Consider the following 24672-nt stretch of genomic DNA (forward strand, 5'->3'; position numbering starts at 1 on the left):
GGCTGTGGAGTCAATCTTCTGGTTTGAGTTTGGTCATTCAGAGTGATCTTGAAAGGCCTTGGATAAAGGAAAGATAAAGATGGTCAAAGGCTTTTGTACAATAGGCTTGTTCCTTTGATCCTAAAATCTGAGATTTCACACCAGAAATGCTGCATTTGGACCCCAGTGTGTGCTGGCCAATCTGGGAAGTGGCACTGGCCTGCTTGGGGCCACCTTGTCTTGGTGTCAAATCTTGGCCTGGTTGCAAAGCAGCTTTTGGGGATTTCACACAGTGGTTTTTCAGTCAAGTGCTAAAGGAAGAGTTGGAGGTGTCTCCTCAATGTTCTGATGTCATCTGGGCCTTTCATTTCTCAAACACAGCATTCCATGGAATCCCAGAATGGTTTGGGCTGGAAGGGACCTTAAAAAACACCCAGTGCCACCCCTGCCATGGCAGGGACACCTCCCACTGTCCCAGGTGCTCCAGCCTGGCCTTGGGCACTGCCAGGGATCCAGGGGCAGCCACAGCTGCTCTGGGAATCCCAGCCCAGCCCTCCCCACCCTCCCAGCCAGGAATCCCTTCCCAATCTCCCACCCAGCCCTGCCCTCTGGCAGTGGGAGCCATTCCCTGTGTCCTGTCCCTCCATGCCTTGTCCCCAGTCCCTCTGCAGCTCTCCTGGAGCCCCTTCAGGCCCTGCCAGGGGCTCTGAGCTCTCCCTGGAGCCTTCTCCTCTCCAGGGGAACATTCCCAGCCCTCCCAGCCTGGAGAGGAACATTCCTGCAGGGATTGTCCTTGGGATTGTCCTTGTGCTGGGATGTCCCACCTTGGGTGTGGCTGTCGGTCTGTGATGCTTCAGGTCTGATAAAGAAACAGGAATTAGAGATTGTCCTTTTCCCTGGGGCCCTCGTGGTGTTTGTCCCCTGCCCCAGGAGGTCCCTGGGGTGCAGCCAGGCTGTCACAGCCTGTGGCAGGGCAGAAACAGCAGGTTCTGCCTCAAGAAAAGGGGAGTGTTGAGCTCTGAACAAGATGAGGCACTGGGATGAGGCCTTGGGAAGTTGGGATTGCTCCTCCTTGGAGTCTTTCAGGCCTTCCTGGACAAAGCCCCAAGAGACCTGGTGAAGAGTCATGGCTTGAGTAGGAGCTGGGCTCCCTCCCCCTGAGGTCCCTGGCACCCCCAAGGATTTCCAGTCCTGGTGTGTCCTCACAGCTCCTCTGCAGGTGTGAGTGCAGAGTGCCCACAGCCTCATCCCAGAGCCCCAGCACGGCCTGGGGGCACCAGGGGCTCTCAAGATCCTCTTGTTCCACTCCCTGCCATTCCAAGGTGGGTTTGTTCCAGAGTCCCTCCAGCACTGACTGTCCCAGCGGTTTTGCTGCCCAGGAAGTTGCAGTTTGGGGGTTTCTCAGAGGGAGAGGAGCAGACAGCTGGGATGTGGAAGGAATGTTTCTGTCCTGGATCTCCCACCCCAGAGATGGTCACTGCAGGCCCAGTGCCCTTCTCCAGCTGGCTCACAGCATCCTGCTGCCCGTCCTGGGCTGCCACTGCTCCCTGCCTGGGACAGAGGCAGCCTGGGGGCTCCTCCCAGTTCCATCCCATCCTGGAGAGCTATTTCTGGTGCTATTTCGGGATTGTAGGAGTAGCACGTGGTCCTGGCTTTGTGTTTGCTTGTGAAATAAAAGAGGAACATCCCTCTGAATGGGGATGAGTCGCCTCCAGCTGAATGTTCAGGCCAAAGCACCGAGTTTGAGGAGCTCACACAGGTTCATCCTTGTGACAGCAGTGCCTGGGGATGGGCCCTGGCTGAAAAGGGATTGAGCTAAATCCTGCTTGACTTCTCTTCTCACTGCTGACAGGGCTTAGCTGATGGGTCGTGTCATGGCTCAAAACCATCTCCCTTCAGAAGAAACCTGGGGATGTTTCTGTCTTGGGCTTCTCTCTGCACCTCATGATGTGACCTTTGCTAATAAACACTAATTTCTGCAGCCAGGACCTGTTCCTGGGCAGGTTCTCCCCCTCCTCCCCGGGAGCATTCAGGAATGTTCCTCAGTATTCCTGTGTGGAAGAAGCTCCTTTTTGTTTCTTTTCTCCCAAACATCCCACATGGAGCCAAACACCTACTCCAGCAATTTTCTTCCAGCCAGTTGCACATATGATTTGGTCAGGAGGAAGATGTGGGATTTTGGCAGGGACATGTGCTTGCAGCATCTGCCTGCTCAGGCCTTGCCTGGATGATTTATATTTTTGGTTCCCAGCTGCTTCACACGCTGCATGTGAAACATTTCCCCCTGGAATTTTCCAGAGGCAGAAATCTGCTTTAAAACCACTGTTTTACACACAGCTTTGCCTTGGATACGCACTTAATAAAATCCTGCAATAGTTTGGGTACAAAAGGGCCTTAAAGCCCATCTCATTCCACCTGCCATGGGCAGGGACACCTTCCCTAGTCCAGGTTGCTGCAAGCCCCATCCACCTGGATGGTGCCAGCCTGTCTTTGGCAGATGGGCTTTGTTTCCTCTCAAGAGCAAGGCTATCAATAATTTCGTGGCAGGTTATTTTCTTAGGGATAATTTATATTAGGAAGCATCAGTGTCTTCCAGAAACTTACTGAGGTGGGGGAATCTCTCAGGGGTTGTTTCTGCTCCAGCTGTGCTGGCTCTGGGCTCGTCCTCTGCTTTTCAGAGATCTTTTCTTCCCCGTGTTGCTGTTCTCCAGCCTTTCCTGCCTCATCCCTTTGTCCATTACAGTCTCCACATGCAGCCACAGCAGTGTTCCATCCACTTGTCCTTTTCTGTGCAGCTTTTTTCCTTCACACAGGGCTGCACAAGGATTATTTATCCTGTTCCCGTGTGAAGACCAGACCCCGTTATTTTCACCCTGCAGCTCCTATTCCGTTGTGGGAATATTTAGTCAGCGACCAAGTTACAACAGATAACTGATTTACAATTTAAACGTGTTTCCATGTGCTGCTAATCCAAACATGGGGAAAAATCCAGACTGAAAGAGCCTGGAAGAGTGGGAATCCCACTTGCCTGTCGGTTTTGGTGCTGGTTCTGAGATGGCAGCAGTGAAAGAGATCTATTTCCTCTTCAGTTAAGGGTGTTTGGGGGTGGCTGTTCAAACTCCTGCTGTGGGCTGGTGAGGGCACAGGGGTGGTGGCTGCTGTCACAGGTGAGGGCACAGGGGCGGTGGCTGCTGTGGGCAGTGTCAGGGCACAGGGGTGGTGGCTGCTGTCACAGGTGAGGGCACAGGGGTGGTGGCTGCTGTGGGCAGTGTCACAGGGGCGGTGGCTGCAGTGGGCAGTGTCACAGGTGTGTCACAGGGGCGGTGGCTGCAGTGGGCAGTGTCCCAGGTGAGGGCACAGGTGAGGTGGCTGCTGTGGGCAGTGTCACAGGTGTGTCACAGGGGCGGTGGCTGCAGTGGGCAGTGTCACAGGTGTGTCACAGGTGAGGTGGCTGCAGTGGGCAGTGTCACAGGGGCGGTGGCTGCAGTGGGCAGTGTCACAGGTGTGTCACAGGGGCGGTGGCTGCAGTGGGCAGTGTCACAGGGGCGGTGGCTGCTGTGGGCAGTGTCACAGGGGTGGTGGCTGCAGTGGGCAGTGTCACAGGTGTGTCACAGGTGAGGTGGCTGCAGTGGGCAGTGTCACAGGGGTGGTGGCTGCAGTGGGCAGTGTCCCAGGTGTGTCACAGGTGAGGTGGCTGCAGTGGGCAGTGTCACAGGTGTGTCACAGGGGCGGTGGCTGCTGTGGGCAGTGTCACAGGTGTGTCACAGGGGCGGTGGCTGCAGTGGGCAGTGTCACAGGTGTGTCACAGGGGCGGTGGCTGCAGTGGGCAGTGTCACAGGGGCGGTGGCTGCAGTGGGCAGTGTCACAGGTGTGTCACAGGGGCGGTGGCTGCTGTGGGCAGTGTCACAGGGGTGTCACAGGGGCGGTGGCTGCAGTGGGCAGTGTCACAGGGGTGTCACAGGGGTGGTGGCTGCTCTCTTGCAGATACCTGGCCTACAGGAACTTCATGATCGACACGTACCGCCTGAACCCGCAGGAGTACCTGACCAGCACGGCCTGCAGGAGGAACCTCACCGGGGACGTCTGCGCCGTCATGAGGTGACACCGGGGGCTGGCCTTGGCTTCCAGGCAGCAGCAACACCATGGAGTACCTGAGGCTGGAAAAGCCCGCCAAAGGGGGCATCCCTGAGTCCAGCCCATGCCCTGTCCCCCCCACAGCACTGAGTGCCACATCCAGGCCATCCTAGGTCTCCTCCCTGGGCACTTCCAAGGCCTGAGCACCCTTCCCATGGGGAAATTCCTGCTGCTGTCCACCCTGAGCCTGCCCTGGCCCAGCCTGAGGCCGTTCCCTCTCCTCCTGTCCCTGTTCCTGGGAGCAGAGCCCGACCCCCCCCGGCTGTCCCCTCCTGTCAGGAGCTGTGCAGAGCCACAAGGTCCCCCTGAGCCTCCTTTTCTCCAGGCTCAGCCCTTTCCCAGCTCCCTCAGCCCCTCCTGGGGCTCCAGCCCCTTCCCAGCTCTGTTCCCTGCCCTGGACACACTCCAGCCCCTCAGGGCCTTTGTTTTGGACACAGTCAGGCTTTGGTTTATACCTCCCACTGCAGTGCCCTCAGGTGTGCCCACAGCTCCTGCTCTGGGATTTGTTTTGCTGTTTGGGATTGATGAAGGACTGGGGGAGCTCCTGCGTCTGGATTTGTTCCAGAAACATCAGCTTTGTCCTTTGTCACCTCCCAAACGCAGCACAAGTGAAGCTTTGGTGGCAAAGGTTGGATTTGTCCCTTTTTAGGGTGCACGCCTTCCTGGAGCAGTGGGGGCTCATCAACTACCAGGTGGATCCCGAGAGCCGCCCCATGGCCATGGGGCCGCCCCCGACCCCCCACTTCAACGTGCTGGCCGACACCCCCTCGGGGCTGATGCCGCTGCACATCCGCACCCCGCAGGTGAGCCAGCACAGCTTGTGCCAGCTGGGGAGCTGGCCCTGTGTCCCCTGCCTGCCCCTGCCCAGCTGGGGCAGTGTCCCCTGTGTCCCCTGCCTGCCCCTGCCCAGCTGGGGCAGTGTCCCCTGTGTCCCCCACCTGCCCAGCTGGGGCAGTGTCCCCTGTATCCCCCACCTGCCCAGCTGGGCCAGTGTCCCCTGTGTCCCCTGCCTGCCCCTGCCCAGCTGGGGCAGTGTCCCCTGTGTCCCCCACCTGCCCAGCTGGGGCCGTGTTCCCTGTGTCCCCCTGCCTGCCCAGCTGGGGCAGTGTCCCCCTGCCTGCCCAGCTGGGGCAGTGTCCCCCTGCCTGCCCAGCTGGGGCAGTGTCCCCCTGCCTGCCCAGCTGGGGCAGTGTCCCCTGTGTCCCCCTCCTGCCCAGCTGGGCCAGTGTCCCCCTGCCTGCCCAGCTGGGGCAGTGTCCCCTGTGTCCCCCACCTGCCCAGCTGGGGCAGTGTCCCCTGCCTGCCCCTGCCCAGCTGGGGCAGTGTCCCCTGTGTCCCCCACCTGCCCAGCTGGGGCAGTGTCCCCTGCCTGCAACTGCCCAGCTGGGGCAGTGTCCCCTGCCTGCCCCTGCCCAGCTGGGGCAGTGTCCCCTGTGTCCCCCACCTGCCCAGCTGGGGCCGTGTTCCCTGTGTCCCCCTGCCTGCCCAGCTGGGGCCGTGTCCCCTGTGTCCCCCTCCTGCCTAGCTGGGGCAATGTCCCCCTCCTGCCCAGCTGGGGCAGTGTCCCCTGTGTCCCCCTCCTGCCCAGCTGGGGCAGTGTCCCCTGTGTCCCCCTCCTGCCCAGCTGGGGCAGTGTCCCCTGTATCCCCCTCCTGCCCAGCTGGGGCAGTGTCCCCTGTGTCCCCCTGCCTGCCCAGCTGGGGCCGTGTCCCCTGTGTCCCCCACCTGCCCAGCTGGGGCAGTGTCCCCTGTGTCCCCCTTCCTGCCCAGCTGGGGCCGTGTCCCCTGTGTCCCCCTGCCTGCCCAGCTGGGGCCGTGTCCCCTGTGTCCCCCACCTGCCCAGCTGGGGCAGTGTCCCCTGTATCCCCCTCCTGCCCAGCTGGGGCAGTGTCCCCTGTGTCCCCCTTCCTGCCCAGCTGGGGCCGTGTCCCCTGTGTCCCCCTGCCTGCCCAGCTGGGGCCGTGTCCCCTGTGTCCCCCACCTGCCCAGCTGGGGCAGTGTCCCCTGTATCCCCCTCCTGCCCAGCTGGGGCCGTGTCCCCTTCCTGCCCAGCTGGGGCCGTGTCCCCTTCCTGCCCAGCTGGGGCAGTGTCCCCTGCCCGTCCCTGCCCAGCTGGGGCAGTGTCCCCTGCCTGTCCCTGCCCAGCTGGGGCAGTGTCCCCTGCCCGTCCCTGCCCAGCTGGGGCAGTGTCCCCTGTGTCCCCTGCCTGCCCCTGCCCAGCTGGGGCAGTGTCCCCTGTGTCCCCCACCTGCCCAGCTGGGGCCGTGTTCCCTGTGTCCCCCTGCCTGCCCAGCTGGGGCAGTGTCCCCCTGCCTGCCCAGCTGGGGCAGTGTCCCCTGTGTCCCCCTCCTGCCCAGCTGGGCCAGTGTCCCCCTGCCTGCCCAGCTGGGGCAGTGTCCCCTGTGTCCCCTGCCTGTCCCTGCCCAGCTGGGGCAGTGTCCCCTGCCCGTCCCTGCCCAGCTGGGGCAGTGTCCCCTGTGTCCCCCTGCCTGCCCAGCTGGGGCAGTGTCCCCTGTGTCCCCCACCTGCCCAGCTGGGGAATGTCCCCCTCCTGCCCAGCTGGGCACATCATCTGTGGCAGTTCCGTGCAGAGCCACGCACACAGTGCTCAGACAGTTGTTTTCATGTCTTGGTCTCATGTTCAGCTTTTCTCTCCAGTCATGTTCTGTTGAGTGTTGGTCTGAAAACCTTGGATAACTTTCAATTGCTGCCCTTCTCTCCTTTCCCCTGTAACATTTGTTCCCAGGTTCCAGCTGCCCAGCAGATGCTGAGCTTTCCTGAGAAAAACAAGGAGAAGCCAACTGACCTGCAGAACTTTGGCCTTCGCACAGACATTTACTCCAAAAAGACTTTGGCCAAGGCAAGTGTCCTGGGATTCTCCCTCCAGCTCCCAGTGAGCTTTGTTGTTCCTCAGGTGTCCCCCACTTTGTGTCTCTGAGGTGACTTGTGTTGCTCCTGCACTCCTGGTTTGAATGTCTCCCATTCCTGTGCAGGACACTGCGGTGGGAGGCTGTGCTGGAATTCTGATTTTATGGGAACAAAGCCATGGACAAGTTCCCAGAGCAGTCCACACTGTCAGCCCTCAGATGCCAAACTCTTTGTGTTCCTGCTGGAATGGCTCAGCATCAGCAAACCATGCAGGGATGCAGCTCACAGAGAGCTTCCAGCAGGATCTGTGCTCTCCTGTTTTCCAGGCTGACAAACAGGGACCCCAGTTCCCCTGGTTTGGGTGCCCTGGGGCCACTGCAGGGGACCTTTGGGCGCTGCCATTGCAGTGTTACTCAGGATAATTCACCTTGGGAGGCATCACTGCAGTGGTGTGCTGATTCCACAGCCTCCTGCCTTTCCCTGATCCCTGTGTGTCCCTGGAGGTGCTGGGGAAGGCCACGGTACCTCAGCACAGCCTCCAGTGGGAATTGGGAATCTCCAGAGCTGGGTAGTGCCCTCGTGGGTGGCACCAGGCTAAATCCACATCATTGGCTCATTGTCCTCAGAGGTCACTCTTTAAACCTAAAATATAACTATTTAAATACTATTCACCACTTTAGACCATCCTTTAAAAACCCCAAAACCCAAACCTGTTCTAGAGGTATTTTTTATGAGGCTGGTTCCATCTCACATTTCATGGGCTGACTTTTTCCCTTGTTAAGGGAGGTATAAATATTCTGCAAATTGATAAATCTGTTGCTGGTTCTGGGCCCTGGCTCTGTTTACAGGAGCTGTGAACTGGAGCAGGTTTGTTGGCAGATTTCCCTGTTTGGTTTCTGTGTGCTGGGGCTTTTGGCTGTGGAGAGCAGCAGTTGGGTGACTCACATTGATTAATGTTCTGTGTGGGTTAATGAGCTGTTTGAAATGCATCTGGAGATAACATTTTTTATCCTAAATAGCCTCTTCCTTTCGGGCTAGCACGGAGCCCTCCAATGGTGCTGATGTTCCTCAGCAGCAGGTCCCAGCTGCTTTTGTGCTGGGTCAGGGTGTCACAAGAGGGGAAGTTTCACCAGGAATTTGGAATTTTGATCCAATCTGAGTAGTTTCCCATGAGGTGTAGGTTTGGGAGCAGCAGCCCTTGGAGCAGGTGGCAGCTGGGTGTGCAGATGATCCTGCTGGAATTACTCTGCCTTCTCACCCAGCTCATCCCCCAGTGAAGAGTCCTTGTTTCTCTACTGAGTTACTGATGAACGTGGAGAGAAATTAACTGATTTTGGACCAGCCCACTCTGCCTTCAGCACTCAGAGGGGGTTTATTATCCAGGAAAACCCTCTGTGGTGTGTGTGCAGGCACAGATCACTGGGATCCCTTTGCCTTAGCTCAGGAAGTTGGGATGTGTAACCCCAGCTGTGCCTTCTCTGAGGAGCACAGCACAGGGACCCCTGCATGGGGAACCAGGGGCTGCCCAGCTGGAGGGGAGGTTTGAGTGGATCAAATCACAGATTCTTCCCCTTTCCTCCTCAGAAGTCCTGTGTTTCACCTTGTTTTTCCCCTCCTGTCTTTTGTAGAGTAAAGGTGCAAGTGCTGGCAGAGAATGGACAGAGCAGGAGACACTGCTGCTGTTGGAGGTGAGTTCATGAGGCCAAGCCAAAGGGCAGGCAGCCACACCAGGAGGGGTAGTTCAGGCTTTAAAAATCCACATGTGTGTTTTTTGGAGTTAGAGGACAGCTGCCATCATGGCTACAAGATTGTTGCCACCAAAAAGAGATGGCAGGAGCTTCTCTGTGAGAGAGGGGCTGCCTGTGGCTGAGGTTTGGTTCTAACGTGCACCTGCAAGCCAGAAATAAAACATTTAAGGACTTTGCGTAAGTCAAGAACAGGTTTTGCAGTGCAGGGAGGTGTTTCTATTCAGCAGGACTCACTGACAGTGTGAAATAATGTCAGTAATTCAAATAGTGGTAAACAATGCAGGAAAAGGTTTACGTGGCACTCAGATAAATACTTGGAAATTTTGATTTCCAAGGCATGCCATAGCTCAGAGAAACAGCTCATTTTGGAAGCTGAAGTGGTTGAGGAGCAATTGAGGCCATGGATAAGGGAAGTTCTTCAGTAGCTCCTTCATCCCATCTGTCTCCTCCGTGTTTTCACTGTAGCTGCACTTGGGCTGTTCTTTGAGCTTTTTCTGGAAGTCTACAAAAAAACCCTCCCTGGGACGATTCCATGAGGTCCCTTTCAAGGCAGGCTGGTGTCCCCAGGTGGCCTCAAGTGACACTCTGGAGCACATGGGCATGGCTGGGTCTGCTGGAGCTGCAGTGGGGCTGGAACCCTCCCGAGGGGCTGCACGGGGGTCTGGGCTCACCTCAGGGCAGTTGTTTCTCTCTGCTTCAGCAGAAGAATCTCAGTGGCCTGAAATAATTTAGTGCTGCCACTCCCTGCGAATGGAAGATCTTCTCCCCAGCTTTGCTTTCACAGGAACGTTTTCCTGATGTAGTGCCTGCATGGCTGATTCCTTTCTTTGAAAGTAATTCAGAGTTCTGAGAATTCCAGTTTGGGGCTCTGTTGTTTTTTTGGGTTTTATTTGCAGAGCTGAGAGCAAACTGCAATTGCCTGGTTGCTTCAGCGTTTTTGTCTTCCCAATTGTCAATAAACCCATTGAAAAGTTAATTTCCTGGGGAAAAGCCTGGAGGATGGACCTGTGTCAGTGCCAGATCAGCAGCTGTGATTCAGTCTTCACACATATGGAGTGTGGTCATCAAACAGCCAAAATCTCCCTTTTTTCCTATTTATTTTAGGTTGATATTCACTGTTTGGCCAATACTTTTCTACTGGCACATGGAAACATTTTGCTTATAGGGTATAAACAGCTAAGATGTTTCCCATAGCATTCTTGCAAGGAGAAACAAGGCTAATGCCTTGATATAGTGATTTCTTCCCTGTTTTATTTATTTAAATATTTTTAAATATTTAATATTATTAGTACTGTTATTTAAAATTGATTGGTTTGTATGTTTTTAGCTTATGGTCATACGCTGCACGTTGTAGCCCAGTGAAATAATCCAGTGACATATCCTGTGTCTAAAACAAACCAAAACCCCCCTAAATCTTGAGATTGCAATTCTACTTAATGAGTTTAAATTAGTAATGTTTTTGTTCCTCCTTTTTCGTGGACTTGCTCTATGAATAAATCAGTAAAGAGTATATCAGTTCAAGCATAAGCAATTCAGCTGTAACAAGCCAGCTCAGTCCAATTAAATCCTCAGGGTAGCTTTGGGCAAATAGATAGGCAGTGAAGTTCCAAATAATAAATCGTATCTGAAATAATTATTGGCCTTCTGCCTGTTGACTGAATAATCTGGGGGAGGAAATAGAGTTTTCCTCCCCAAACCAGCCTCCCTGCACACCCCCTCCGTGTCTGCACGGCTCAGGCAGAGTTAAATGCATTCTCAGCTATTTTTAGGAAGGACATTTATTGCGAGCGAGGGTTTGTCTGGCAGGAGAACAACAGACGGGGAAGGAGAGGGAGCAGAAAGCAGAAATTTGGGGGTTGAGAAGCAGAGCTGGTCTCATGTGCCAGTGGGGTTAGAAATGGAGACAGGGACTGAGCCCAGAGCTGAAATGAGGGAGAGGGAGATAAAGGCTGAGCAGAGAATAAATATCTCCCTTGAGTGTGACCTGCTGAGCTGAGCAGTCTCATCCACTCGAGCCCTTGGAATACCCAGGGGCAGGAGAAGGGCTCAGCAGCCTTGGGAATGCTGATTCCCTGGTGGAATCCAGGGAATTCCCAGTGCAGCCTGGCCCAGGGGCATTCCCAGGGCAGGGCTCTCCCAGGAGCTCTCACAGCCCCTCCGGCTGTGCCCGGGGTCTGGGACTGCAGAGTGGGACCACAGAATATGCTGGGTTGGAAGGGACCCCTCAGGATTGTTTGGTCCAGCTCCTGGCTCTGCACAGGACAGCCCCAGAGTCACCCCAGGGGCCTGAGAGTGTTGTCCAAACGCTTCTGGAACTCTGCCAGCCTTGGTGCTGTGCCCCCTTCCCTGGGGAGCCTGTTCAGTGCCCAGCCACGCTCTGGGTAAAACCCTTTCTGACACCCAGCCTCAGTCTCCCCTGGCTCAGCTGGGTGCTGTTTGCTCCAGTCTTGTTCCTGCTCACAGGACTTCAGCAGCTCCTGGGTGTTCTCCCCACCCAGCTGAGCCCCACTGGCCATTCCTGCTGCTCCCACTGCTGCTGGAAGGGGAGAAACAGGGAACCAGGGGCTTCTGGAGATGCACTGGGAGTTCCCCCTCCCACCCAAGTTAAGCAGTGAGCCCTGGCTGTGAGAGAAAAATTCAGCCAAGTTTGAGCTTAAATTGCTCTGGGGTCAGGGGCTGGGAAGTGCTGCCCCCTGAGGCAGCTTTGTTTTCTCCAGCTTGATCCGTGCTGGATCTGTGATGTTTTGGATTGAACTATCTGTCCTTGTAGCCAGTTTGCTTCCACATCTTTGCAAACAGGAGCATTTTCATGACCTCAGCTGACCCTCGGCAGCCACAAAGTGCCGGAGGGTCCTGTCCAGGTCGATATTTTGTCCTTGAGGAATTCTCAGAGCTTTTGTTTTAACTGAACAAATACCAAACCACTTTTCCTCCAGAGCTGCTCTGAACACAACAGTGTGTTTGGAAGGGCCCTTAGAGCTCCTCCCACCCACCCATGCCATGGGCAGGGACACTTCCCACTACCCCAGGGAGCTCCAAGCCCCATCCAGCTGCTCGTGGTGTTCCACAGAGGTTGTTGGGTGTTCTGGGCCCTTCCTGGAGGGATGGAGGAGCTCTGAGCACCAGGCTGGTGGCTCAGTTTGGATCTTCTCCGTGTGTCCCTGGAGAGCTGGAACCCCCAGCACAGGAGTGTTGTGTCCCTGTGTGCTCTGCTGTCCCACCTTGGGCTTGTCCTCCTCGGGACCTCTGGCAGACCCAGCCCAGCTCTGAGTTCCCCCTGCCTGCTCTGAGAGTTAAATCAGCCTGGAAGGTTGGGATTTCTGTGAGTTCTCAGCCTTGTGGGAGACATTTGCTTGGGAAAACTCATTTTCACATTGCACATCTCTTGCCAGAAACTCAAATGGGTTTTTGCCTTTTCTGGGTGACTGCACCATGAATCCTCTCAGAAATGTAAAAGTTAATGGGTCAGGATATGGCAGTATTTATTTTATACTGTCCAGATGCTTCACTAAAACAATTTTCAGGGAAAAAGGATGGCTTGTTAATGAGTAATAATTTATTAGGCTGTGACTTTTGGAGGATTTTACAGGATTAATGTGTTGGTTTCTCAGGAACTCATACAGGGCCTTTAGTAGCTCATTGCTGTTAAATTGTTTTAAGACTTTTCTTGAGGAAGTTTAAAAATGACTGAGATTCAGAATTATGTCTTTGATACGATCTGGAAGTTCTTACTTTATCAGGTGCCTTATCTAGCCAGCAGTGGTGTGTTAGCCCCGAGGGTAACAGAGCTCACACTGGTGCACAGCTCCTGCAGAACTGGTCTCTCCTGGCTTTGGGAGTGGTGGGAATTAAAGAATTGTGAGAGTTGGTGGGAAAAGCAGATTTAGTTCTCTGTGGAAGCAAAATGGGGAAACGCCGACTGTGCAAATATTAGTAAATCCCAAGTCTTGTGACAATTCTTTGTGATACAGTAAGAGCATCCACTCCTGTGATAATCCCTGTGGCTTCAGTGTCACTGATACCCCAGGGAAATTCTCTTATTTCTTATGCAGATAGTTTTGATACCAGAAAAAAAACCATTTTTAGTAGTTGTCTGATGTTGGAACCCTGGAAGCTGAGAATTTCAGATTTCTGTGCTGCCAGGCACTGACCCTCAAGAAAACCCTGCATTGACCTGAGGCCGTGGAAAAGGCTCCCAAAATGGAGTGACAGCGCTGGGATTGTGGGTGTGGAGTTTGGGTAGCAGTGTGTGACACCATAGGGTGGAAACTCAGAGTTTGAGGGTTTAGGATACAGGAATGGATATAAAGCAAGGGGGAGGGTTCAGGGCAGAGGCCAGTCCTGCTTTTTCACCTTCTTCTCCACGCCTCTGGGTGGGGTTTTGTGATTGGGTAGAAAAATCCACATTGTGGGCCAGGGGTGGTTGGGTATTGGGTTAAAAGTAAAAATAAATGAGGTGTCATTCCTTAATCGGACAGTTTGTGCTGAAAAGGCCTGGTAGAGAGACAGAGACAGAGGCATTTTCACTCTGTTAGCCAGAGCTCACAGCTTGTGAGACTGTGACATAGATAAGGATTGATAAACCTCTGAGTCCGACAGTCTGATCCGCATTTATGGCTCCATCAGCGCGACCAGACCACGCTGGGAGGCCCTGCTGCCCTCAGCAGCGTTGCTGTCCCCAGCAGGCCCCGTGCAGCCGCTGCCTTTCCTTTGCAGGCGCTGGAGATGTACAAGGACGACTGGAACAAGGTGTCGGAGCACGTGGGCAGCCGCACGCAGGACGAGTGCATCCTGCACTTCCTGCGCCTGCCCATCGAGGACCCGTACCTGGAGAACTCGGACGCGTCCCTGGGGCCCTTGGCCTACCAGCCCGTGCCCTTCAGCCAGTCCGGGAACCCCGTCATGAGCACCGTGGCCTTCCTGGCCTCCGTGGTGGATCCGCGCGTGGCCTCGGCCGCCGCCAAGGCCGCCCTCGGTACGGGCGGGACGGGGCCAGAGCCCCGGGGAGGATGGGACACGCCAGGGGGGACAGGTTATGTAGGAAAAGCTCTGCTCTTCCCACCTTGGTGTTCTGCTTCCCTGAAATCCCCTTTGCAGCCAGGGTGCCCTGGCGAGGCACAGCTGGAATATCCTGTCAGTGCTGGGCTCCTCAGGACCAGGAGCTGCAGGAGAGGGTCCAGCAGAGCAGAGATGTGCAGGGCTCTGGGGCATCTCTGAGGAGCAGAGGCTGCAGGAGCTGGGCCTGCTCACCCTGGGGAAGGGAGGCTCACAGGGGATCTCAGCAATCCACACCAATCCCCCAGGGCTCTCAGAGGATGGAGCCAGGCTCTGCTCACACTGCCAGAGACAGAGCAAGGAGCAGTGGCCACAAAGCAGAGCACAGCGAGCTGCAGCTCAGCAGCACGAGGAGCCTCTGTGCATGGAGGGGCAGAGCCCTGGAGTCTCCCTCTCTGGAACCATCCCAAACCCCCCTGGACACATCCCTGTGTCACTGCCTGGCAGGGGCTGGCCTGGGAGGTCTCCAGACCCTCCCACCCCTACCACTCTGTGAAGCTGGAGTGGCTCCAAAAGGCCACTGAGGGCCTAGGAGTGGCTGGTGTTGCCTTCTGCCCTCACTGCTGCTGGTGTTTGCACCTGGTGGTTGATGTTCCTCTGGGCACTGTCACCTGTGCAGCTCTGGGTAAATTCAGTGTGAATCTTGCAGTTTTCCTGTTTTACCTGTGAAATTATTTGCCAGAGAATTCCCAGACTGGGCTGAGTTGGAAGGGGCCTTAAAGGGACCTCCTGTTCCACCTCCTGCCATGGGCAGGGACACTTGCACGAGAAGGTTCAAGTCTTGAGTGGGCATTGGATGTGTCCACTTGATAAAACAGTTCCTTTCAAGCTTTTCCTTGTTTTTCCCAATAAAACACAACTTTATGTAATTGGGAAGAGAGTCTTGTCTGCCACATCTGAAATACAAGATCAGCCACCCCGTGTGACAGGAAGGAGCTCAGTGGAGAATTCCCTTTGTCCCAGGGCTTACCTGCACACTGATCAGAGAAAACATGCCTTGATTTGCTGCACGAGGCCCAGAGTGTCTCATTCCCTGTGTCCACAGAGGAGTTTTCCCGGGTCAGAGAGGAGGTGCCCCTGGAGCTGGTGGAAGCCCACGTGAAGAAAGTGCAGGAGGCAGCTCGAGCCTCAGGGAAGGTGGATCCAACCTACGGCCTGGAGAGCAGCTGCATCGCCGGCACGGGCCCCGACGAGCCCGAGAAGATGGGTGAGTGCTGCAGCTCCATGGAGCTGTGCTCCCCTGGGGTGATCCTCTGAGCTGGGATAAAGATGGGTGAGTGCTGCACCCATGGAGCTGCAGCTGGGCTCTCCTGGGGTGTTCCTCTGAGCTGGGATAAAGATGGGTGAGTGCTGCACCCATGGCTGGGCTCCCCTGGGCTGTGTTCTTCTGAGCTGGGATAAAGATGGGTGAGTGCTGCTCCCGTGGAGCTGGGCTCCCCTGGGCTGTGTTCCTCTGAGATGGGATAAAGATGGGTGAGTGCTGCTCCCGTGGAGCTGGGCTCTCCTGGGGTGTGCTCCTCTGAGCTGGGATAAACCCCCAGTTCCCCCAAGCAGGGGATGGGAGCTGTGGGTAGGGAGAAGGGAATGGGTTGTTCTGCTCACTGAGGGTTGACTTGGACCCTGGACTAAGGAATTTAGGAGTACCTTGAGTTCTGGGAGTTTGTTTTCCTGCTCTCTGTATGGAAATGCTGTTGCTTGGGATGCGCAGAGTGGACTGACTAAAAGTACCAGAGCAGGATATTCCATTAGTTGGGGTTGGAGGATGCTGTCTTTGTGGTGTTAAAGCAAGCTGAGGGCTTTGGGCAGTGGGTTTGAGGGTGAGTCTGGTGCTCTGTGTGTGTTGCTCACTGTGGACCCAGCAGGAGAGGAATTTCTGATGGAGTGCTGGACTGGCCTGTGGTAATCCAGTCCTGCCTCTGGTTGGGCTGGAATTCTGCTGGGCATTACCTGTGTGTGTTAACAAGCCCTGGTTCCATTCCTGTCGTGTTCAGCAAATATTCTGCTGTTAAGTCTCCTCTCTGAGACCCTGGCTGGTGCAACTTGGTTCCTCCTCAGTCTGGAGTGTCAAAGCAGCTCCCTGGGAAGTGAAGGCCCTGTGTGCCCGTCTCTGTTGGCCCCTCGTGGCTCTCCCCAGCAGGAGGAGCAGACACAGTCCCCTCCACCCCCACGGCTTTCTCAGACCCTGCTCTCCTCATTTGGTTACAGATCTGCTCTCTTGTCACTGTTGTTTTCCCCTCAGCCCTGTTGGCTCCTGCGTTGTTCAGCTTATCACAAATGATTTCCGTGAGTTTAGTGACTGGACATGAAGAGGCACGTCTGGCTGTGGGTGAAGCTGAGCAGGATGTGATGGAGCTTGACTGGGAGGCTGCATTTGGGATGTGCTCCTGATTGCACAGCTGACCTGCTGTCACCCCGTCCGGGGACACGAGCAGGGGGCCAGATTGGGCATGGCACCACAAGGGACCGTGTCTGGTGCTTTGGTGCTCCTCAGTTATCAACTGCTGCCCATGGAGGGCTGCTATTTATAGCACTTAATGTCCATTGCAAACCTACCCAGTGAATTAGATGGCAAAATGACATTTAAATCACCAAGATAGTTTTTAATTAGAGAAGAAGCAAACAAACCACTCAGCCCTTCTGTCACATATCTCAGTGCTGCACTCAGTGGGACGGACTTGCCATGAGGCACGCTGTGCTTTGGGATGGTGTGCATTGTGTGCTGGAGAGGGAAGAGAAACATCTGGAAAACCTGCTGCTCCCTGTTCCTCAGAGCTGGCAGCAGGCGTTGAGGCTCTGCTGGAAGGGCAAGGATTTGGGGTTTATTTACAAGTCAGCTAGAAACCAGATCTCAGTGTTACTCCATCTGGGGCTGAGTTTGATTTCATAGTTGTTTCAAAATAAGGTCAGCTTAAGTTAAATTTTTCTTCCAGTCTTTGTTCCCCTTTCCCATATTGTCGTGGTACAGATGTTAAGGACTTCACAAGATCATTTCAGTTGGAAAAGCCCTCCAAGGTCACAGAGTCCAGGCTGTGCCTGATCCCCCCTTGTCCCCAGCCCAGAGCACTCAGTGCCTCCTCCAGGGATGGGCACTCCAAACCTCCCTGGGCAGCCCCTGCCAATATTGAATAACCCTTTCCATGGAGGAATCCCTCCTGATGGCCACCCTGAGCCTCCCCTGGCCCAGCCTGAGGCTGTTCCCTCTGGTCCTGCACACGTCCCCCTGTAACACGTTTGCTGCTTTGAGTTTCCCATTGCCAGGCTGCAGGCTGGCCCTTTGTGCCCTTTCTGTGGAGCATTGCGGCCCAGGCTGGCCTGGGGGCTCGGAGGTGCCTCTGAGGTGTTTGGGGGTCTCAGGGCAGAGCCCACCCACGGTCAGTGCTGGGTGAGGGGCACGGGGAGCTGGGGCCCAGCCCTGCCCCGGCGGCGTTAATGCGATTTGTGCCGGGCTGTGGCTAATGGAATAAATTAGGGCAGGAGCAGATGGTTCTCCCTGGGGGAGCTGCTCAGCCCGAGTGAACTGGGTCACTCAGCAATCTGTGGTGCCTCCCACCCCCCAGAGCTGGGCACAGGCACCCCCAGTGCCCGTGGCAGGGATTGTCCCGTGGCTGTGGCTGGCTGCGCCCGCACCGGGGATTGGAGCTCAGAGCAGGGCTGAGAGCATCTCCCTGGGCTTCCAGAGGGGAATGGAACCTCACTGGCTGCTACAGTGTCACAGAGTCAAAGGGTGCTGGGGTGCAGGGACCTCAGGGATCACCCAGTGCCACCCCTGGGCAAGGACACCTCCCGCTGTCCCAGGTGAGCTCTGCCCAACCTGGCCTTGGGCGCTGCAGGGACCCAGGGGCAGCCACAGCTGTGCCAGGGCCTGCCCACCCTCACAGGAGCAATTCATACCCTGTATCCAGTCTAACCCTGCCCTCCTGCTCTTCAAAGCCCTGGCCCTCTGTCCATTCTGTAATGGAATCACAGAACGCTGGATTTATATTTAAATGCAGCTATGGAGAAATAAAAGTATCTGTTTAGGGTTCCATACTAGAATTAAAGTTCATTAGTCGCTATATTTCAAAAATCAAATTATATCAGAGCTCCGTAATAATTTTTAAACTATGTAATATCAGTGAATTATAGTCAATACAGAATGTGAAAAGGGAAAATGGCTGGAACAGATTGGAGGAGCTTAAGTTAATACCCAAGAATCTCCTCTTCTAAGTCTTCATTGTTAGGTTTTTTAGAAGCTGGTGATAATTCCTTTTAAGTTGATAAAGTGAGGCTTCAGGGGAGTTACAAGGAGACTGGAGTGCTTTGGATGCTGTGGTGAGTGTGGTGGACTCTGTCTCCTGCTTTCATAGACTCACAGAAAGCTTTGGGTGGAAGGACCCTAAAGCCCACCCAGTGCCACCCCTGCCATGGCAGGGACACCTCCCACTGTCCCAGGCTGCTCCAGCCTGGCCTGGGGCACTGCCAGGGGTCCAGGGGCAGCCACAGCTGCTCTGGACAATCTGCTCAAAGGTTTTAAAACAGTTCCCCCCAATAAATCTCAAGACCTTTCTGAGCCCTGCCCCAGTGCAGGCTGTGGAACACAGTCCTGGAGCTGCTCTGCAGCTGTGGCAGTGAAAATGCCCCGAGGGGAGCAAGCCAGGATCCAACTCTTGTGGTTGGATTAAGCTCCAGAGAAAGGGAATATCCAGCACACCTGGGGTGTTTAATAATTTCTAGGAAGTCTTTGCTAATATCTTTCCAGAGGTGGTTAATGACACTGATTTCTCGAGGCAGCCTCTGAAGGGGCCATGCTGGAGTCACTTGAGCATTTCAGGTCTTAGTGCAGCAGGAATTTCCACTGACACCGTCCTGGGGGCCTGGGGCTGCTCTGTGCCAGTGAGGGAGGGAGTGGTGCTTGGATTTCCTGCATCCCTGCACCTGCAAACGGCGCCACTGGAGGCTGAATTTGCCATTCTGTGCCTGGGTTTGATTCATTCCCAACCACACACAAGGAGGGCACATAGACACAGTCACTACAGTCATGTCTGGCAGGGAGATTTCTCTCCAGGGTGAGAGCTCTGAGGGGATGGAGACTAAACCAGTGGATCCTGGTGTGCTCCTTGGCTCTGGGTGTGTCCTGGGGCTGGCTCTGCACCCCACCAGTCCTGTCCTGGTGATTCCTGGGGCTCACACAGAAGCTGTCCTTTCCCAGCTCCCCAGCTTCCCCGTGGAGCCCCCTGTTGCTGAGCCCCAGGCTGTGTGAGGCAGGGCTGTGCAGCCCTGATTTATTGTGGGAAATGGAAATGATGGTTTAGATAACAGCATCATTATCATACCCAGGGCTGCGATATTTCCACAGCTATCATGTATTTCCTCTCAATTAAATATTCATATTCCAGCCTGGCTGTGACAGCTTCTGTGTTGCCTCAGTGAAAAGAGAGGAGTCTGAGATGTCTCGGGGGCATCTTAAACTGTTTGCTGAGCTGAAGCTCAGGCAGGTGACTCTGCTTTTGTTTGCAGAGCTTTGTTTGTTCCTCTCACGGCAGCGGAGGCTCCGGAGCTGCTGCTTCTGCATCTCTTTGGTAACACAGGGAGTTCTTAGCAGGGAGATGTTTCACAGGTTTCTTTGTTGACCCAAAGTCCATTTAAGTTCTCTCTGAAGTCACTTGGGCAGAAATCAGCTCCAAGTTCATGTGTTAGAAAAAAGGGCTCAGTGTTTGTGGAGATAGTGTGGACAGCAGAACAAACTCCCAAGGAAACGGAATACCCACTGATTCAGGTGGAAAGAGGGGCTTCAGAGGAGATGAGCCCTCGTCTCCCAGTAGTTTTTACCTCTTGAGGGGTGTCCTGTGGTGGATCACAACCATCTGCCTCTTCCTGACCTGAGAAATGTCCTTTCATTTGGGGAACAGGGACAGGAGGAGAGGGAACAGCCTCAGGATGTGCCAGGGGAGGCTCAGGGTGGGCATCAGCAGGAATTTCCCCATGGAAAGGTTGTTAAATGTTGGCAGGGGCTGCCCAGGGAGGTTTGGAGTGCCCATCCCTGGAGGTGGCACTCAGAGCTCTGGGCTGGGGACAACGTGTGGATCAGGCACAGTCTGAACTCCATGGCCTCAGAGGTTTATTTTTTATTCCAGCTTTAATGATTCTGTGATCCTTGATTCCCACATCCTGCAAGCTGCAACACCAAACCTGCTGAAGAGAGCTCCAGAACTGTGGTGCAGGGGAAAGGGATTGCAAAGGCTCTCTCCTTAAAGTCAAGGCTTCCCCCGTTGTCCCAGGGACATGGATCTCCAGCTGATCAATCCCTCTGGGATGTAGTTTCATTAAGCTCATTAGCCCACACAGGAAAATCAGTACAGTTGTGTTTGTGTCTGTGCCAGGGGCCAGAGGCAATTCTGTCGTGGCTGTGCAGAAGGTCAGGCGTGTTCTGGGCTTTGTGTGATCCTTTCATTTTGGAGTTAGGGATTAAGTTTTACCAAACTCTACTATTTTGAGGTACTTCCTGAGGAATTCTTCATGGAAATGCTGTTAAGTATTAGAAGGGGCTGCCCAGGGAGGTGGTGAAGTCCAGAGGTGTCCCAGGAATGCCTGGAGGTGGCACTCAGTGCTCTGGGCTGGGGACAGGGTGGGGATCAGGCACAGCCTGGACTCGGTGCTCCTGAGGGTCTGTTCCAACCTTAACGACTCTGGGACCCTTTGAGCAGCCTGTGGTTTAGAACCAAAAACCTGCTTCCACCCAGGCAAACTCATTTCCGCCCAGAGTACCAACGGGCAGTTGAACCTGTTGTCCCTTCCCTGTGTGGGACGTGGTGGCCCTGGGAGCTGCGGGCACCGCGCTGTCGCTGCGTGTCAGGGCCCTGCTGCTGAGGCACAAAAACACTTTTCAAAACCCATTGACTGCAACCTGTCTGAAGCTGTCAGCCTGATTTTAACCTAACATTTATTGCTGCAGCCAGAACCAGAGCGGCGAGGTTAAATCAGGATGTTTGCAATAATCTTGGTGTCACACGTCCCTTCCTTGCCAGGGTGTCCCTGGGAATGGGAAGGAGCACTTGGGTTTGGGTGGTGTCCATCAATGTGTCCTGACACAAGGGAGGATCTGAGAGCACTTTGAGATGCTCTGTGTGCTTTTCCTTGAGAAATTCCTCTCTAAAGAGTGGATGGAAGCAGTTCTTCTTTCTGGGATGTCCTGTTTGTTTGGAACTCCTACCTGACAGGAGGGGACAGCGGGGGGGTCGGGCTCTGCTCCCAGGAACAGGGACAGGAGGAGAGGGAACAGCCTCAGGCTGGGCCAGGGGAGGCTCAGGGGGGACAGCAGCAGGAATTTCCCCATGGAAAGGGAGCTCAGGCCTTGGAAGTGCCCAGGGAGGTTTGGAGTGCCCATCCCTGGAGATGTCCCAGGAGTTCCTGGAGGTGGCACTGAGTGCTCTGGGCTGGGGACAAGGTGGGGATGGGCACAGGGTGCACTCCATGGGCTGGGAGGGCTTTTCCAGCCTCAGGGATCCTGGGATCCTGGGAATTCCTCCACAGCAGCAGCAGCAGTCCCTCAGCAGCTCCCCTGGTCCCTGCAGTGGTCTCCTGCCCAGAGCAGCTGTGGCTGCCCCTGGATCCCTGGCAGTGCCCAAGGCCAGGCTGGACAGGGCTGGGAGCACCTGGGACAGTGGGCGGTGTCCCTGCCATGGCAGGGGTGGGAATGGGATCATCTTGATCATCCTCCCCACCCAGGAATATAAATTTATATATTTCTGTGCAGTTTTTTTTTTTTGTTTGATTCCACCAACCTGGGCACACTGGGAGTGTTCTGCACTTTGTCTCCCCTTTTTTTCTTGAAGGATTGAATCCAGGTTTTTGTGAATCCTTCCCTTTCCTGGGAGGAATGACACTTTTAAGCCCAGTTTGGAGCTCTGCTTCTAGGCTTGAAAGAGCTGTCTGACAAAATCTAATCGAGATTTTCCCTGTGACATTACTGGGTCACTAAATCCTAACTCTGAGATAAAACCTGTGAGGAAGAACGTCCCCCAGTCTCCCTATATTGAGTTATGGTGGCAGATAGTTCAGATAAGTGGTTTTATCATCTTAAAATAGGCCATGAGGAAAACTATTACCCTTCAGTCAGACATTTTCATTGGGTTTTCTCATATATGGAAGGGACTTGTGTAAAGATTTCTGTACAGAACCGTTGCTGTTCAAGAAGAGCACTTCATACCTTGTTTTTCCTCAGTGTAGCACACAGGAATTAGCAGGAAAATGAGGATTACTGAAAATGAACCCCAGCACCAGCTGATGTCTTCAGAAGCTTAGAGATGGATCAGGGCTTGTCACCAGCAGTCCTGCATCACCCCAGTCCAGGATCTCAATAAGCTCCTTTAGTGCCTCTGTACATTAAATTGTGAAATCCCGGGCCAGGACCATGAGGTTGTGCCTCCTCCTGCCCCTCCTTGCAGAGCTGTGGATGAATTGGGATTTCTTGAACTTCTAAACAATCCCACAAAGTATCAGGTGCTCTAGGACATTATCCAGGCACCCCCATGGTGTTTCCATGGCTGGTTGTTATCCCCTGGCCTCCAGAACCAGCTGTCATTACAGGAACATTTAAAATCAGTCTTTTAGAAAGCAATAAATGAATTGCCAAGGGCTGTGTGCAGGATGCACTCCCAGCTCTCCCACCACCCCTGCTACGAGGTGCACCCATCCTTCATCATTATCTTTGTTATTTCTCCTTCTGTGCTGGTGGTGGTCTCACTTTAGCACCAGCAGGGCCTGGTCTGGTCTGGTCTGGGGCTGGAGGGAGGTGGAGCTGCCCCAGCCAGGCTGGGCAGGGCTTGGGGCAGCCTGGTCTGGGGCAGGGCAGGGCTGGCACTGCCTTGAAGGCACTGGCAGAGAACAGCAGGATTTAGTTAAGGCAGAAACAGAGAGTGGCTGTGGGGGCAATGCTGAAAGCTTCCCTCTTTGTTTCTCAGATGGAGCTGAGGAGGAGAAGATGGAAACGGAGGCAGAGGGGCAGCCAGCAGAGAAGGTGAGTTTGGGTCTGCTGGCAGGAGCCTTGTGGCACTTCAATCCTGAACTCACGAGCTTCAGGGTGCCTGTGGGACAGGGGACAGTTGGGACAGCTTGTGTCCCCACAGGGACAGTTTGCAGCCTCCACAGAGCTTCTGCTCAGTGCTGGAGTCTGAATCCCAGCAATGAGGGACTGGTCCTGGTCCTGGGAAGAAGGGCTGGGCTGGGAGGAACTGGGAAGGAGAGAAGCTGTGGGAGCTGGGGCTGGAGCTGGGCACTGAGGGATGCTGGCCTGGGCTGCCCTGGGGTGTCCCTGCCCTGGGGTGTCCCTGCCGGGCTGCCCTGGGGTGTCCCTGCAGGGCTGCCCTGGGGTGTCCCTGCCCTGGGGTGTCCCTGCGGGGCTGCCCTGGGGTGTCCCTGCCCTGGGGTGTCCCTGCCCTGGGGTGTCCCTGCCCTGGGGTGTCCCTGCCCTGGGGTGTCCCTGTGGGGCTGCCCTGGGGTGTCCCTGCCCTGGGGTGTCCCTGCAGGGCTGTCCTGGGGTGTCCCTGCGGGGCTGCCCTGGGGTGTCCCTGCCCTGGGGTGTCCCTGCCCTGGGGTGTCCCTGCAGGGCTGCCCTGGGGTGTTCCTGCCCTGGGGTGTCCCTGCCCTGGGGTGTCCCTGCAGGGCTCGGGCAGACCCTTGCACCCAGGACACGCTGCCTTGGAACACCCCCAGTTCTTCCAGTTGTGCCCCAGGGGCCTCCAGCCCAGGAGAAGGAGAAGCCTCCCCACAGGAGCTCTGGCTGCCTCTTGGACATGGATGTGTTTGTGTCCTCCTGAGGCTGGGGTGATCCACCCTGCCCATAAAGATCAGATATTCCCACACTAATTATCATTATCCTTCAACCTGTTGGTAATGACCACAAGAACACATTTGTGGCTTTTCCATAACCTGTGTCCACAGACAGGCACCTCAAACTGCAGTGAGTGTTTCAGACATGAACTGGGATTAAACTACTATCCTGGAATTCCAGGATAGCAGTTAATTACTGCTAAATTATTCTAATATTTAAATTATTACTTATTTTGTTTGTTTATGTATTAACATAATGTTGTTTAATATGTATTTTGATAAAATTAATGTTTTAATTATGTATGTAAATTTAATTTTAAAATTATTATTCTTTCTCCATTCCTGATAAATAAATGGGGATTTTTTTTCTGGAGTCTGCAGCAACAGGAGATATTTCTTGTTGCCTCCTTCACCAGATAGGAGTTCAGACTGTCCTGGGGCTGATCAGTGCAGCCTTGGGGTTATTTCCCACTCTGTTTTCAGGTAGTTCTTCTGCCTCCCTGATAAACAGGGACATTTGGGAAGAGATAAGTGGGGAAGGTTCACTCAGGGCTTGGAAATCTGCATATTCCCAGACATGTCATGATTCTGTGATGTTAGTTCAGGAGTTTTTGTACCCACAGAGTAATCCAGCTGGGCCTGGATCACTGTTGGTCCAGTTTACTGCTATTCACATTTTGGGTTGGTTTGTCAGGTTTGGCTTAAGCAGCAGCCACCCTTTAAAATGTGATCTCTTCCATTGTGGTAATGAATTCGTTTGAAGGCCATGAACAAAGTGAGCAGTGATTCTCTCCTCTCCCTGCCATTGTCCAACCAATCCCATCCCCTTCAGGTGGAGAGCAAGGCCGAGAGTGAAACTGAGGAGGGAGAGAAGGTCCCAGAAGGGGAAGCGGAGCGGAGCGCGGAGAAGGAGCCGGAGGGCGAAGGGGCTGCAGAGCCCAAGACAGGTAAGAGCTGCCAGCTGCCCCAGCAGCTCCCCCAGGGGCCTGGGGCAGCCCAGCCCCAGCTGGGAGTGTTCCCCTGGCACCTCGGGCTGCTCCGTGTTTGGCAGAGCTCAGGCACCAAATCCCTCCCTGAGCTT

The 24672-nt window shown here is 54.8% G+C and overlaps 1 protein-coding gene across 4 annotated transcripts in view; it reads left to right on the top strand.

Annotated features, from left to right (window-relative positions):
* SMARCC1 (SWI/SNF related, matrix associated, actin dependent regulator of chromatin subfamily c member 1) overlaps positions 1 to 24672 on the top strand; it is a 70603-nt gene that overhangs the window by 25105 nt on the left and 20826 nt on the right. For all 4 annotated transcript variants that reach the window (XM_063418089.1, XM_063418073.1, XM_063418097.1 and 1 more), the window contains exons 16-23: positions 3964 to 4077; positions 4763 to 4916; positions 6860 to 6973; positions 8610 to 8669; positions 13446 to 13704; positions 14830 to 14991; positions 22724 to 22779; positions 24424 to 24538. In XM_063418089.1, coding sequence (XP_063274159.1) covers positions 3964 to 4077; positions 4763 to 4916; positions 6860 to 6973; positions 8610 to 8669; positions 13446 to 13704; positions 14830 to 14991; positions 22724 to 22779; positions 24424 to 24538 — 1034 coding nt within the window. The remainder of the gene's footprint in view (positions 1 to 3963; positions 4078 to 4762; positions 4917 to 6859; positions 6974 to 8609; positions 8670 to 13445; positions 13705 to 14829; positions 14992 to 22723; positions 22780 to 24423; positions 24539 to 24672) is intronic.

This window comes from Prinia subflava, chromosome 1, assembly GCF_021018805.1.
Source record: "Prinia subflava isolate CZ2003 ecotype Zambia chromosome 1, Cam_Psub_1.2, whole genome shotgun sequence".
Classification (NCBI taxonomy): Eukaryota; Metazoa; Chordata; class Aves; order Passeriformes; family Cisticolidae; genus Prinia; species Prinia subflava.